Raw genomic sequence first — 12,921 nt, 5'->3', positions numbered from 1 at the left:
ATTGTTTGTATCATGTATGCATATATTTTTATTTTATTACTACTTTATTATGACTTAAATGGAATGAATTTTATTCATTTTGTTTATTATTTTTTTTTTATTTATTTTAGTTTTTTTTTTTGTGCTATAGATATATGCATACAAACTATTATGTGAAAAATTATACCATATTTTGTTTGCAATTGATACACATAATGAAAGTAGACTTAAAGTTATATTAAAAATTCTGTATAAAATATATTTTTGAAATAGATATAATTTACATCATGTCCTATATCTGAACTGTAATTATATATTTTAAAAAGTTATATGATTAAAATATGGAATAAAACGTATCGTCCAAAAAATAGAAGGGAAGTTTTCTCTTTTTATTCTTATCACATATTTTTTATTATGATATAATTTTGTGAATATTATAAAAAAATAATACACTTTTTATAATGGCATAAGATATAGGATAATAAGGTATGAAGGGAATAAAATAATGAATATCCGCAATTCTCCGCATATATAAAAGGAATTATTTCCCCTGTGCATTTATTTACACATTTATTTTATGCACTTTACCAATTCTTTGTGAAATAGAATCAGGATTACCATTTAAAAGTTCTCATAATCTCATTCAATCTTTTGTTTTTTTCTTATTTTTTTTTATTTTATCAAAATTATTGTAAATTTTAAATCACTTCTCCATAATGAGGTATGTGTAATAGAAAAAAAAATTACCTCATTCATCAAACTATCCTAAACCATACTAATATATAAGGTATGAATATATATATTTTTTTATCGAAAAATAAAAAATAAAGTTAATATACACATATTAACTAATATGTATAGACACTGAACTATTCTATTATTACTAACAATATATATAATAGTAAATCTAATGATTTGACATGCTTAATATAATAATAAAATAAAAGGTAGCTACTTCATCGTCCTTTTTTTGATATATGCAATTTTAATAAATAAATTATCTCATACCCCATTTCATAAAAATATATATTCTGTCTCTTTGTTTTCATATTTCACAAGGTAAACGAATAAGCTACTTAGAAACTAATTTAAATAATGAGTTTGTATATTTTGAAAAGATGGAATATGAAGGAGAAACATTTCATTTGACAGAGTACCAAATAAATAAAACGATTAAGGCTTTCAAATATTTAGATAAAAAAAAAAAGGGACTCTTGAAATTTGAGTATGAATATGTATCTAAGCTATGCACACAAGAAAATGAAATAGTGTAGAATATTATTATGTTGATTATTTCATACATTCATATGCACAATATATACATTCGCAGAAATATAATAAAAATACCAAACCCAATTTAAGTTTATTAGGGAAGTTGCTGAGATGTAGTGGATATAATGTGTCTTTACAAGAAATCGATAAAATAAAGATGATCTTAAAAGATAATAAAATAAAAGAAAAAAATATAGAAACAAATGAAAAGAGAGAAGATGAAATAATAATAAATGAAAACAACGAAATTTTAGATAATGATATGATAAATAGCCAAATGAAAGATACAAATGAAAATGATGAAAGTAATAACATATCTAAGCTATTAAATAATTTAAAAAATTATGATAATTTTATGGAATTAGAAAAACAAAGAGAAGAATTAAAAAGAAAAGAAGAAGAAAAAAAAAACTTATTTAGTATAAAAGAATTTTTTAGAATTATACAAATTCCAAATATAACCAATGAAATAAAACCAGCGAGTGTATTAAATGCTTTTGAAATATTTGATGAAAAAGGTGATGGAAAAATATCTATCAAAAAATTAAGATTTATTCTTCAATATTTAGGAGAGCCATTAAGTAATTCAGAGTTTGATGAATTTTTTGAATGGCTTAAAACAGTAAGCATAGGCTAAAAATCGAGAAAAACAATACATACATTTATATGCATCCTTACACAAGCATTGTAATTGTAGAATGAGATAACATCCACAATTTCTTTACCTAATATATAATAATAATATTTCAATTTTTTTTTATTTTAACAGAAAGAAAAAGTATATAAGACTGATTATATAATATACGACGACCTGCTAAATGAACTAATAAATAAAGACACAATTATATAATTATATAAATTTTGCTTATGAAAATATAAATAAAAATTTAAGCAAAACTACTTAATTGTTCATTTAAATTAATTATTACTTTTTTGGCATATTTTATCTTTATACAATTTAAATTAAAAACACTAAATTATAACTATCCTCATAATAAACGTTATCAAAAATGATAAATATCCAAATATTAGACACATATGTGTGTGCTTTTATATGATTAAAAACAAATAAATCAAGTTAATAACTGTGTGAAAATACTAAAAATATTTTGGTTTATAAAAATTATAAACGGAAACAGGTATGCATAAAAAATGGCCATATCAAAAAACATATTAATAAATAATAATACCAATTAAAACAGTGAAAAACTGTTTATATTATGCCAAATTAACGGAAAAAAAAAAATGTAAAATAACGAAATACTGAAAAAATATAAAATGACCATAAAATAAAAATGTAGAAAGAAATATTATATAACATAGAAAACTTATTTAAGAATATAAAATATTAATCAATATTCATTATCATTATTAGATGGTATATTTATACAATTAATTATTAGAGCAAATGTTGTAAATAAGTCGAAAAATCTTGAAGCTTTACTTTTTTTTTTGATATCTGAACGATTTTGAATATTTTTCATATGTGCTAAATAACTATATAATTTTGCATTATCAAGTCGATTATATTTAGTTGTAGTTGAATATAAAGTATTATGTTGGTAATATCTATTAATCAATTTACTATTATTTATTTGAAAATCATTTAATCTGTTGAGATTCTCTAAAAAACATTTACTGTTATTATAATATGTATGTATATTTTTATGTGATGATCTCGATAAAAGTTTAATTTTTTTTCTTCTTATAATTTTTTGTTGTATTTTTTTAGATTTCCATTGGTATATTTTGGTATATCTCCTTTTGTAAATTTGACTAAAATTATAGAGATCCATATTATTTACTTGCGAAAGATATGCTAATGATATTTTCGAATCATGCCTTCTTTTCCCTTTTTTTTTATATTTTAATAAAGTAATTAATTTTTCTTTTTTATCTCGAATATTATAGATAACATTTTTGCATTCCAAATTATTTTTTTTTTCTTTATCAAGAGGCTCCACACTATTTCCTTTATCATTGTGATTATAAATAGATAATATAACATTTTTTCGTATAGCTACAATTCCATCGTCTTTCCTTTTTCTGCTCATTTTTTTATTGCTTTCTTTGCTTTCGCGTTTTCCTAAGGTTTCACGCTTGACATTGCGATAGCTTATGTTGCTATCATCATATTTATTATGATTTATATCACTTAAAATATCGAAATTACTATACTCTTCACTGAGAGCATTTTTTAATTTGTTAGTACTTGAATCACTATAGTTACTTTGATGCATTTTATGAGGGCATTCTTTTTTTAAATAATTAATTTTTTTTAATTCTGTTTCATTATCCGCTATGGGTATATTATCGATGGATAATATTTCGCTAGGGTTTTCATGATCAATATTTTCAGTAGAATATGGATAAATAGATTTATTGTCTGTTTTGGGATCTCTTATCATATAGAATGTTTGGATTTTATTTTTATGCTTCAAAATAAATGGAAATTTTTTTTTAAATAAAAGTTTATATTCTACTTTTTTCCTTACACGAGTTAAATGATTATGATGATTATATTTTGCTTCGTGAATATTTTCATTTATTTCATTAGTTTTTATCACTTTGTCCTTGTATGTATTAATATTATATATATCATTGTAATAATCTCTATCATTTTCGACATTCTTTGTGTTTATATTATTTTTTTCCCAATTTTTAATTGAAATTATATAATATTTTTTATTGTGTTTCTTTTTCTTTTTTCCATTAACCTTCTTATTTATATCTGCTAAATTATTAGCCCGAGAAGAATAATAGTAGGCTTCATCCAGTTCATTTTCCATGTCACTAAATACTTCATTATTTGTTTTACTTCCTGATGATCCATCATTTCGAATATACAACGAGCCTAAATTATTATTCACATCGATAATGCATTTATTTTGATAATTATTAATTTCAATATCATTATTTAATTCTTCTGATATTTTTTTTTTTTTAGTTTTTATCAATTTAATTTTAGAAATTTTAGATATTATTTTATTTTTGTAATTTTTTGAGCGTGCAGATTTTTCAATTCCTCTATTAAATATAATGTTATTTTTTGAACTATTCAAATGGTCTGTTTTCTTTTTTGATATTCTTTTATTTTTAAAAATATTTGATTTGTTTCTAGCATTTATATCGAAAGAATTATATTCTTTACCCCCTTTTGAATCTTTCCTTTTAGTAGATAAAAATAGATTTTTATTTTTCTCAACAAATTCATTATCATGTTTTTTTAAAAGTTGGCTATCTTCTTTCATTTCAACTTCGCCATGAATATGATCATCAATTATATCACCTTTTATACTATTACATTCTTTATCATCAATAGAAGCTGTATGGGAAATATTTCCAATTTCTTGATCTATGGATATAGACTTATCACTATATGCTATAATATTGTGAGAAGAATACTGATCAATAACTTGTAATTTTGGATTTTCAAAATTTATGTATGAGGGTCTAATTTTTGTAAACAATATTTCTTTTATATTGTTTAAAATACCAATATTAAATGGATTATCATTTTGATAAAAAGTTTTTATTTGTTCATAAGTTGTTTGATTAGTTACTATCGTATATATATGATAGCATAATAATCCTATAACAAACCATAATGTTAAAATTGTATATATTATTAATATTATACTATCAGTTGCCATAGCCCATATATGAATAAAAATCTTTTCACTATTATATCCCTTATTTGATAAAATATTCATACATATTGTTAATTTGTAAATACTTGCTCCTAGTGTTATGCATATCAAAATATACAAATTAAAAATAAAATAAATAAAATATTTATAATTTCTTGCACCAATACAATTCCCAACCCTAAAAAAAATATAAGATTGTTATCCATATTATTTATTACATTATAATACATATATATTATGCATATGATAATTAATTTGTACAAAATTAAATTTGTTATATTACCAAGGGCAGTGATGATCAAATTTTTCTACACAATTATCACAAATAGAACAATGAACGGTTCTTATACCCCTATATATATTGCATGTATAACAATATTTTAGTTTGTAAAAAACGCCATTAATTAAAACTTCTTTTTGCTTTGGAGGTTGTGCCCCTCTGTATTGATCGATGATTGCATCGTATAAATTCAAAACTGAACTCTGGATTAATTATGAAAAAAAAAAAAAATAAGGTGTACAAAATTGTTTGTATATTGCTGAATAATATACTACCACAAAACACGGCTTAAAAATGTGGCATATAATATATTATACTTATTTTGATTTATAATATTACTTGTCTTGGTATTATACCAGGATCCATAAAACTAGTTTTAAAAAAAGTATATATTGTCAAAACAAAAAATATTAGGTTGAAAACTGTAACAAGGTAAATATCTTTTTTAAAAAGCCACTATAAAGAAAAAAAAAGTTTATAATGCAAATTATATTATTAATATATACATGTAAATGCAGACATAAAAATGCAATACTCACATGGACATATTTTTTGAACCCATCATTTTTCACATAATAAAAACAATGGTTATAAAGGCTTACAAATTTCATTTTTTTATTTAAGTTAAAATAATTTATTATTACCGGTGAAGTAAAGGCGTGAAATATTATGACTGGGATTAGCATCATAAGGAACGATGATGTAACAGCAAGATATGAGGCCCTATATAAAAAAACATAATATTAAGGATTGTTATATCTCTTCCAATTTTTAAGTATGTACGTTTTTTCTATTTAGTTATATACATAGATATTTATAAACCAATTTTCTGATTAATACATACCCTGATATAAAGAGCCCATTGCAGTGAATTTTATTCTCGCCATATATTTGTACATTATGTATTTTGTCAAAATTAACTCTTTCTAACGATTTATTGCTTTTAAATATTTTCATTTGGCATATAATAATTTCATTTTTATTAAAAAGAGTAATTCAAATTATATATAGGTGATTTTATGACATTTATATTCGGAAAAACAACATACGATTAGTCTTATTATCACTTTTTTATTATTGTTATTATAATAATGAATAGTAAAATCAAAAAATTTAATTATAACAATTAATCAATTTAAAAAAATTAGCAAGTAATGGATACATAAAGATCAATGATAAAAGAATGAATAAATAAAATCAGGTAACATAAATAATAGTGATATATAATAAGATATAAATTTATACTAAATATAAATCTATGATTTCCCTTAGGTATTATTGATATAATACATGAATTAAGATATATATCCACATTTATATATGGTCATTTAATTACAATAATAATAAACACAAAAAACAATATTATTAAATACTATATTTATAAAAAAAAATATGGCATAACAAAAATATTTTTTGATATTGCATTATGGTATATATATATAATATAATACTATTAAAAAAAATGAAAACAACTACCACTTCCACACAACTTGTTATTATGCATGCGCTATTGAAAGCTCGTACTTGTATGAAGAAAAAATATTATTTATTTATAAATAATATTTATATTTTTTTATTTAATTTTTTATGTGTTTTTTAAGTTTTATTTTACTTTTTATCATAAACTTTTGCCGAATTCAAAATATTTCAAAAGAATATATATCCTGTACCATTTCTTGAAAAAACAACTAGAATTGTAAAGTAAATGAGAAAAAGTAGTTTTTACATATATTTAAAAATTGAAATATCAAAATAAATGGATTTTGATAGTGTATATATCCCCTATAATTTAATAAAAAGTTCGAATAAAAGATGTATTTACTTAAATGTACGTTCTTCAGTATTTCACATATATATATATATAAGAATATTAGTACAATATTGTCTTTTTTAACCTATTTGCATACTTATGATATATATTTTTAATAATAATAGTATAGTAAAAGTTATTTTTACACCATATTTAAGTATATTTTGAGTCAAACTGATGAAATATTATTCGATCTTTTACATATATATGTAAACACATTAAATTAATTAATATATATGTTCTAAAACAATGAAAATATATGAAAATGGTATAATAAGAATATAGGAAAAGACATGTGCATATATATTTTATGTAAAATTGGTATAGCTTTAAATATGTATGTAAAATATATTCAAACTATAAAATATTAAAAATTTTATTTATAAATGTATCAAACAAAAAGGAACAAATCTGTATTAACTGTCATATGCGAACATATGCATAGCTTGCTTAATTTTATTTTTAGTAAGACAATACACAAAAAAAAGGAAGGGAAGTGAAAGAAAATTTTGTAAAACTACATAGGCATTCCTTCTGTAATTTTTTTTATACAAAATATTTAGACAAAAATGTTATACTAAATTAGCGATAAGAATGGTATAATATAAATATATTCCTTTATATTATGCAAATAAATCTTCGAGATTTTTTTTTCCCGTATTTTTTTGCGATTTTAATGAGTTATAATGTACTTCACTTTTTGTAGATAAACTCATTTTATTATTTTGAAAAATATTGGTAGTATGAATTCTAGGTTTATTTTCTACATTAGTACTCATTCTTTTTATGTCCATAGTATTATTATAAATATTTGCGTTATTTTGTTGTGGTGGAATAGTTACTGGCTGATTATTATATCCATTAAAGTAAGCCATAGGATTATTATTATTTTCATTATGTTGGTTATTCATGTTGTAAAACATATAAGGACTATTTGGTTCGCCACCAAAATTTATGTTATTGGATTGGTTTGTATTATTTAAATGCATATTAGTCATCTCAGAAAAGCCAGGTTTATTATTATTATCATTGTTATTGTTATTATAGTTTACATTATATGCATAAATGGAACATGTTTTGGATGCTTTGTTGGGTAGTTTATTGTTATTATATACATTGTAATTATCATTTTGGAATAAATTAGTGTTGTCTGTATAATTAGGGCCATAATTACTACTGTTATTTGTAGCATTATTATAATGGTCATTTAAATTAGGGGTATTAGAAAAGTTTCCCATATTTATCATATCAGGGCTAGGATTAACATATTGATTTGGATTATTATATGCATTATTGCTATAATTGAACATTCCTGTTTCATTGATGTAATTGTTTTGATTAGTGCTATAATTATTTTGTGGATTTAATTGAACTGGGGGACCTATATTTTGCTCATTTTTTGAAGTATCCATAAATGGGGTATTATAAGAATTATATTCACCATTTGGATATGCTTCAATACCATTATTTTCTTTAGTTATAGTATCAGATACTATATTTAAATTATTATTATTATTTTGATCACCATTATATTCGATGTTATTATTGTTATCAACTTGATCAATGATATCAATTTTCCCATCCACATTGGAAATATTATTATTTGGGTCATTTTCGGTATTTGGCCATAATTCAGTACTATTATCATCCAAATTATTGCTCACATTTTTTTTCTTTTTTGAAAAAAAGGTCTTCCATTTAGATTTTGTCTTATCTTTACCTTTCTCTGAGACTGGAGAAGTTATATTTTCATCATTCTGTTTTATATCATCCGAAATATTAGTACTAATATTATTATTCGTTGTATCATTAGTAATATTACTAGTTGTGTTTTCATTATTAACGTATGGATTATTATCTGTTGGCTTTTCGGGTTCTTCGGAAATATTATTCCAATTATTTCCTATAGAGTTCACATTATTTTCTTCTATTATAATATTATTTTCTTCAGTATTCATTTCATTTATTGTAATATCATCCTTATAATATTCCCCTGGATATTTATTATTATTTTCGTTTGTTACTCCATCCGAATAATTGTTCGGAGTAAATACTGAATTTTCTTCTTTATTCATTTTATCTTTAGTTAAATTATTAAACATATCAATTTTATTTTCAACAATTTTATTTTCAACTGGTGGTTTGTTTATTTCTATATGTGATACATTATCACTTAAAAGTAATTCAGATTCCTTATTGAGATTATTTTTATTTGAAATCTCATTAATATAATCATTTTGTTCATCAGATTTAACCAACTTAATTTCACTGCCTTGCACATTATGGTTACTTTCTTGTGCATTTATATAAGGTAATTCGTTTGACACCTCAGCATCATTTTCATCAGTATCAAAACTTTGAGTAGATAAAACTTTCAAAAAATCAAGATCATCTGGATATAATTGTTCCTGATTGAAAATATTATCTTGGGATATATTTGCATTTATATTATATATTATATTGTCAATATCATTTATATCTGAATTTATATTATTCAAAGCATCAAATAATAAATTTTTTTCATTAATTATTTTATTTTGGTTATTTTTCATATTTTTTTGCAACTTCTCCACCTCATCTATAATATTTATGCATTCATTTATTTTATTATTAAATGAATGAACAGAATTGAAAAAAGTGTTATCATTTTTAATTTGTTTGTTTTCATCAGCATTATCATTATTATTTTGATCATCCTCCTTATATTCATTTTCATTAAACGCATTTTTTAGTGACTCTTTAAAAGTATTAACTACATTACTTTTATATTTATCGACAGTATCATTTATTTCGTCACTAAGTTTATTTTTACAATTATTTAAAATTGTATCTAATTGATTATTTTGAGTATTATTGTGAATATTATTTAGTTCCATGCTGTGGCATTTCGCTCTTAACTTATTCAATTCTTCGTTATATTTTTTTTCCATTTGATTTGTAACTTGTTGTATTATTTCACTTTTAACTTCGTTGATTATTTCATTTCTGATTTGGCTTCTTAGCTCTTTTCGAATTTCGTCTTTGATTTTGTTCAATTGATTTTCATTGATATTATGTTCATTCACATTATTGGATCCATAATTAGATGGTAAAGGAGCTTTACCTTTAAATCCATCACAAAAAGCATTTTCATTTGGTCGTGTTGTATTATCATAAAAGTGATTTTTCTCGGGTATATACATAGATGGTGATCTGCCAATGGGATTGAGCGGGATATTATTATTTAATTTATTTTCATAATCATGCATATTACTATGTCCATCCATTTTTAAAGGATCTTTTGGTGATCCTCTTGGAATGGCAGATGTTAAACTTTTTTGACCTACAGTATTATAATTATCTTTTATATATCTTATCTGTTTTTTAAGTACCGAATTTTCATTATTTAAACTTGCATATTCATTTTTTAACTTAGCAAATTTTAAGTTTAACATATCCACCTTTTTCTTATACATGTCCATAGAATAATTACTACTATTACTATTATAATCAGGATACATTAATTCTTGTTTATCATCATTTTTTTTTACTTGATCTGCTAATTTAAACAATATATTGTTTTTTGTATTGTTATCACTCCCAGAATAATGTCGCTCTCTACTTTCTTGATGAATTAAATGCTTCAATAATTCTATAGATTGTTCTACTATTTGAGAATTTCCTTGTGATTTACGACTCTCATTTGGATCATACATAGACGAACTTTCTAGATTTGGTGGGAGATTTGAATAAAAAGGCGAATATGGTAGTTTATCCTCAAAATTTCGTGGGATATTTGATGTCCTTGCCGCTTTAGGGTTATAAAAATTTATAGAAGGATTTCTTGCTGAATTTATGCTATGGGTTGATGTATGATTTCTTACTGAGTTTATGCTATGTGTTGAAGTATGATTTCTTGCTGGGTTTATACTATGTGTTGATGTATGATTTCTTGATGATGCAACACTGGTATTCATTTTATTCATATACATATATTGCATATCATAATTATTATTACAATAATAAATTTCAGATTTTTTGTCTATGCCACCATTTATACTTTGATTATTATCTCCATATAAACCATTTGTGCTATTTCTAAGTTCATATTTCCCATTTTCATTATCTAAAAGCGTGTTACTATTACTTCCATTATTAGCACTATCAATAGCATTGCTACTGTTTATTTCATTTTTGTCAGGAGGCTTCCGGATTACTTCCGACTTAGTGCTCCTAATATTTAGCTTATTTGAAAAAAAATTCATTTCCCTTGCCTTTAATTAGCATATATGTATATGTATGATTTTCACTAAGCCAATAAATATATAATGTTAACGATACATGTATATAATCAATGCAAATCGTAACAAATAGGCTTATTCTTGTAATATATTTTTCTTTATAAATATTTTATGCTCAATTAAATTAGTTTATGTGTGCATTTAGTATATATAATTTGTACAGGAAAAGGGAAAACAAATATAAATAATTGTATATGCAAAATCATACATATATATGCTCATATTTGCCATTATATTATGTACATTTTTTTGAATTTTAATATGATTTTCTAATTCACTAGAAAAAAAAAACAAAAACATATTATTTAAATATATATATAAATAAATCGAGAAAAAATATCAAAATGCTCGAATTTTTTCCTAGTTGATAAAAAAAAAAAAACAAAAAATCAGAAATAAAAAAAGAAAATGAAATGAGGAAACGCAATTTTTGTGTTCTTATTAAACAATTTAATTATTATAATAAAATTTCCTTTTTAATTAAATTAGATTAAAATTATATAATATAAAATACGCATCTTATTAATTATTTTTTTAAATATAAACAAGAGTGAATATTTTTTCCGTCCCTTGCTACCTCTATATTTAAGGGCAAATAAAAACAATTTTAAGAATAAATTAAAGGGCATATATTAAGATAATAAATATGAAAAAACATTTTAACAATTTTTATATTTCAGAAAAAAAATATGAATATTCAAACTTCTTATTTTTATGGAAGCATGCAAAATAAATAAACAAATAAATACATTTATATTATTTATTATATGTTTGTTTCTTTAATAATCGCTCGATGGCTTATAAGCTTTATATGTATGTATAATTGTATAATCACAATTTGGCATAATAAGCACGAGAAATTATCAAATGTAATTAGAGATTGTTAACAAGCTTACAAATTTTTAAAGTCGACAATTTATTTCCATAAAAATCTTATTATAATTTTTTTGCGTATAATATAAGTCTTTAACATAAAAAAAATGGAAAGAAAAAGATAAATGTGCATATGCCTATATCCCTTGAAATAAAGGGCCAATTATTTATGCGCAACAATCGTAGGTATATGAAAATAAAAAATAATTTTTTTATTTCCTATTCTCAAAATAAGAATAGAATATCCTTTCCATGTAAGAAACTGTAGTTAATGATTTGTCTCTATCTTCTCAAATTAAATCAGCATAAATATGTTCGGTCTTTTCTATTTTGTATTTAATAACAAATAAAAGGGTAAAAAGTAATTTTATGTTTATTTTATAGCAAATCATAAAATGTTATTATATGTAACTAAAAATAAAATGCGGTATTTGGGGAATAATATAGAATATTTTAAAAGTTCAAAAAGACGTGAAAAAAAAATAAAAATAAGTGGTAATTAAAAGGGTGATAAGTTTCAATTTTTAGATAATAAATAATATACCAATATATTTTTTTCTTTTAACTTAATTTTAAAAATATTATCTCAATTTTTATATGTAATAAAATAAATTCCTCTTTTTCATTTGACAAGTATATTTCAATGCCTTTTTATGTTCGCACACTTGTATATATGCAAATTTAAATATTAAAATTCAAATGAAAAAATTATATTTTTGTCGTTCTTATTACGGATATATTTAAGCCAGTTTTAAAAGATAAGCATATAGTAATTTA

The 12,921-nt window shown here is 22.4% G+C and overlaps 3 protein-coding genes across 3 annotated transcripts; 1 reads left to right on the top strand and 2 right to left on the bottom strand.

Annotated features, from left to right (window-relative positions):
• Positions 1–1,097: 1,097 nt before the first annotated feature.
• Positions 1,098–2,101, top strand: PVVCY_1402250 (calmodulin, putative; the record flags this gene model as incomplete). Its single annotated transcript, XM_008624796.1, has 3 exons — positions 1,098–1,214; positions 1,310–1,873; positions 2,021–2,101. The coding sequence occupies 3 exons, from the start codon at positions 1,098–1,100 to the stop codon at positions 2,099–2,101; spliced, it is 762 nt and encodes a 253-aa protein (XP_008623018.1).
• Positions 2,102–2,603: 502 nt separating this feature from the next.
• PVVCY_1402240 (palmitoyltransferase DHHC4, putative) lies at positions 2,604–6,138 on the bottom strand (the record flags this gene model as incomplete). Its single annotated transcript, XM_008624797.2, has 5 exons — positions 2,604–5,079; positions 5,185–5,384; positions 5,521–5,637; positions 5,826–5,904; positions 6,026–6,138. 5 exons carry the CDS (start codon positions 6,136–6,138, stop codon positions 2,604–2,606), a joined length of 2,985 nt encoding a protein of 994 aa, XP_008623019.2.
• A 1,476-nt stretch (positions 6,139–7,614) lies between these two features.
• Positions 7,615–11,235, bottom strand: PVVCY_1402230 (conserved Plasmodium protein, unknown function; the record flags this gene model as incomplete). The annotated part of the gene is made up of 1 exon (XM_008624798.2): positions 7,615–11,235. The coding sequence occupies one exon, from the start codon at positions 11,233–11,235 to the stop codon at positions 7,615–7,617; it is 3,621 nt and encodes a 1,206-aa protein (XP_008623020.2).
• Positions 11,236–12,921: the final 1,686 nt, after the last annotated feature.

The sequence above is a fragment of the Plasmodium vinckei genome (genome assembly GCF_900681995.1).
Source record: "Plasmodium vinckei vinckei genome assembly, chromosome: PVVCY_14".
Taxonomy (NCBI): Eukaryota; Apicomplexa; class Aconoidasida; order Haemosporida; family Plasmodiidae; genus Plasmodium; species Plasmodium vinckei.
The sequence above is the reverse complement of the archived record's forward strand: the minus strand, read 5'-3'. Positions and strand labels throughout refer to the sequence as shown.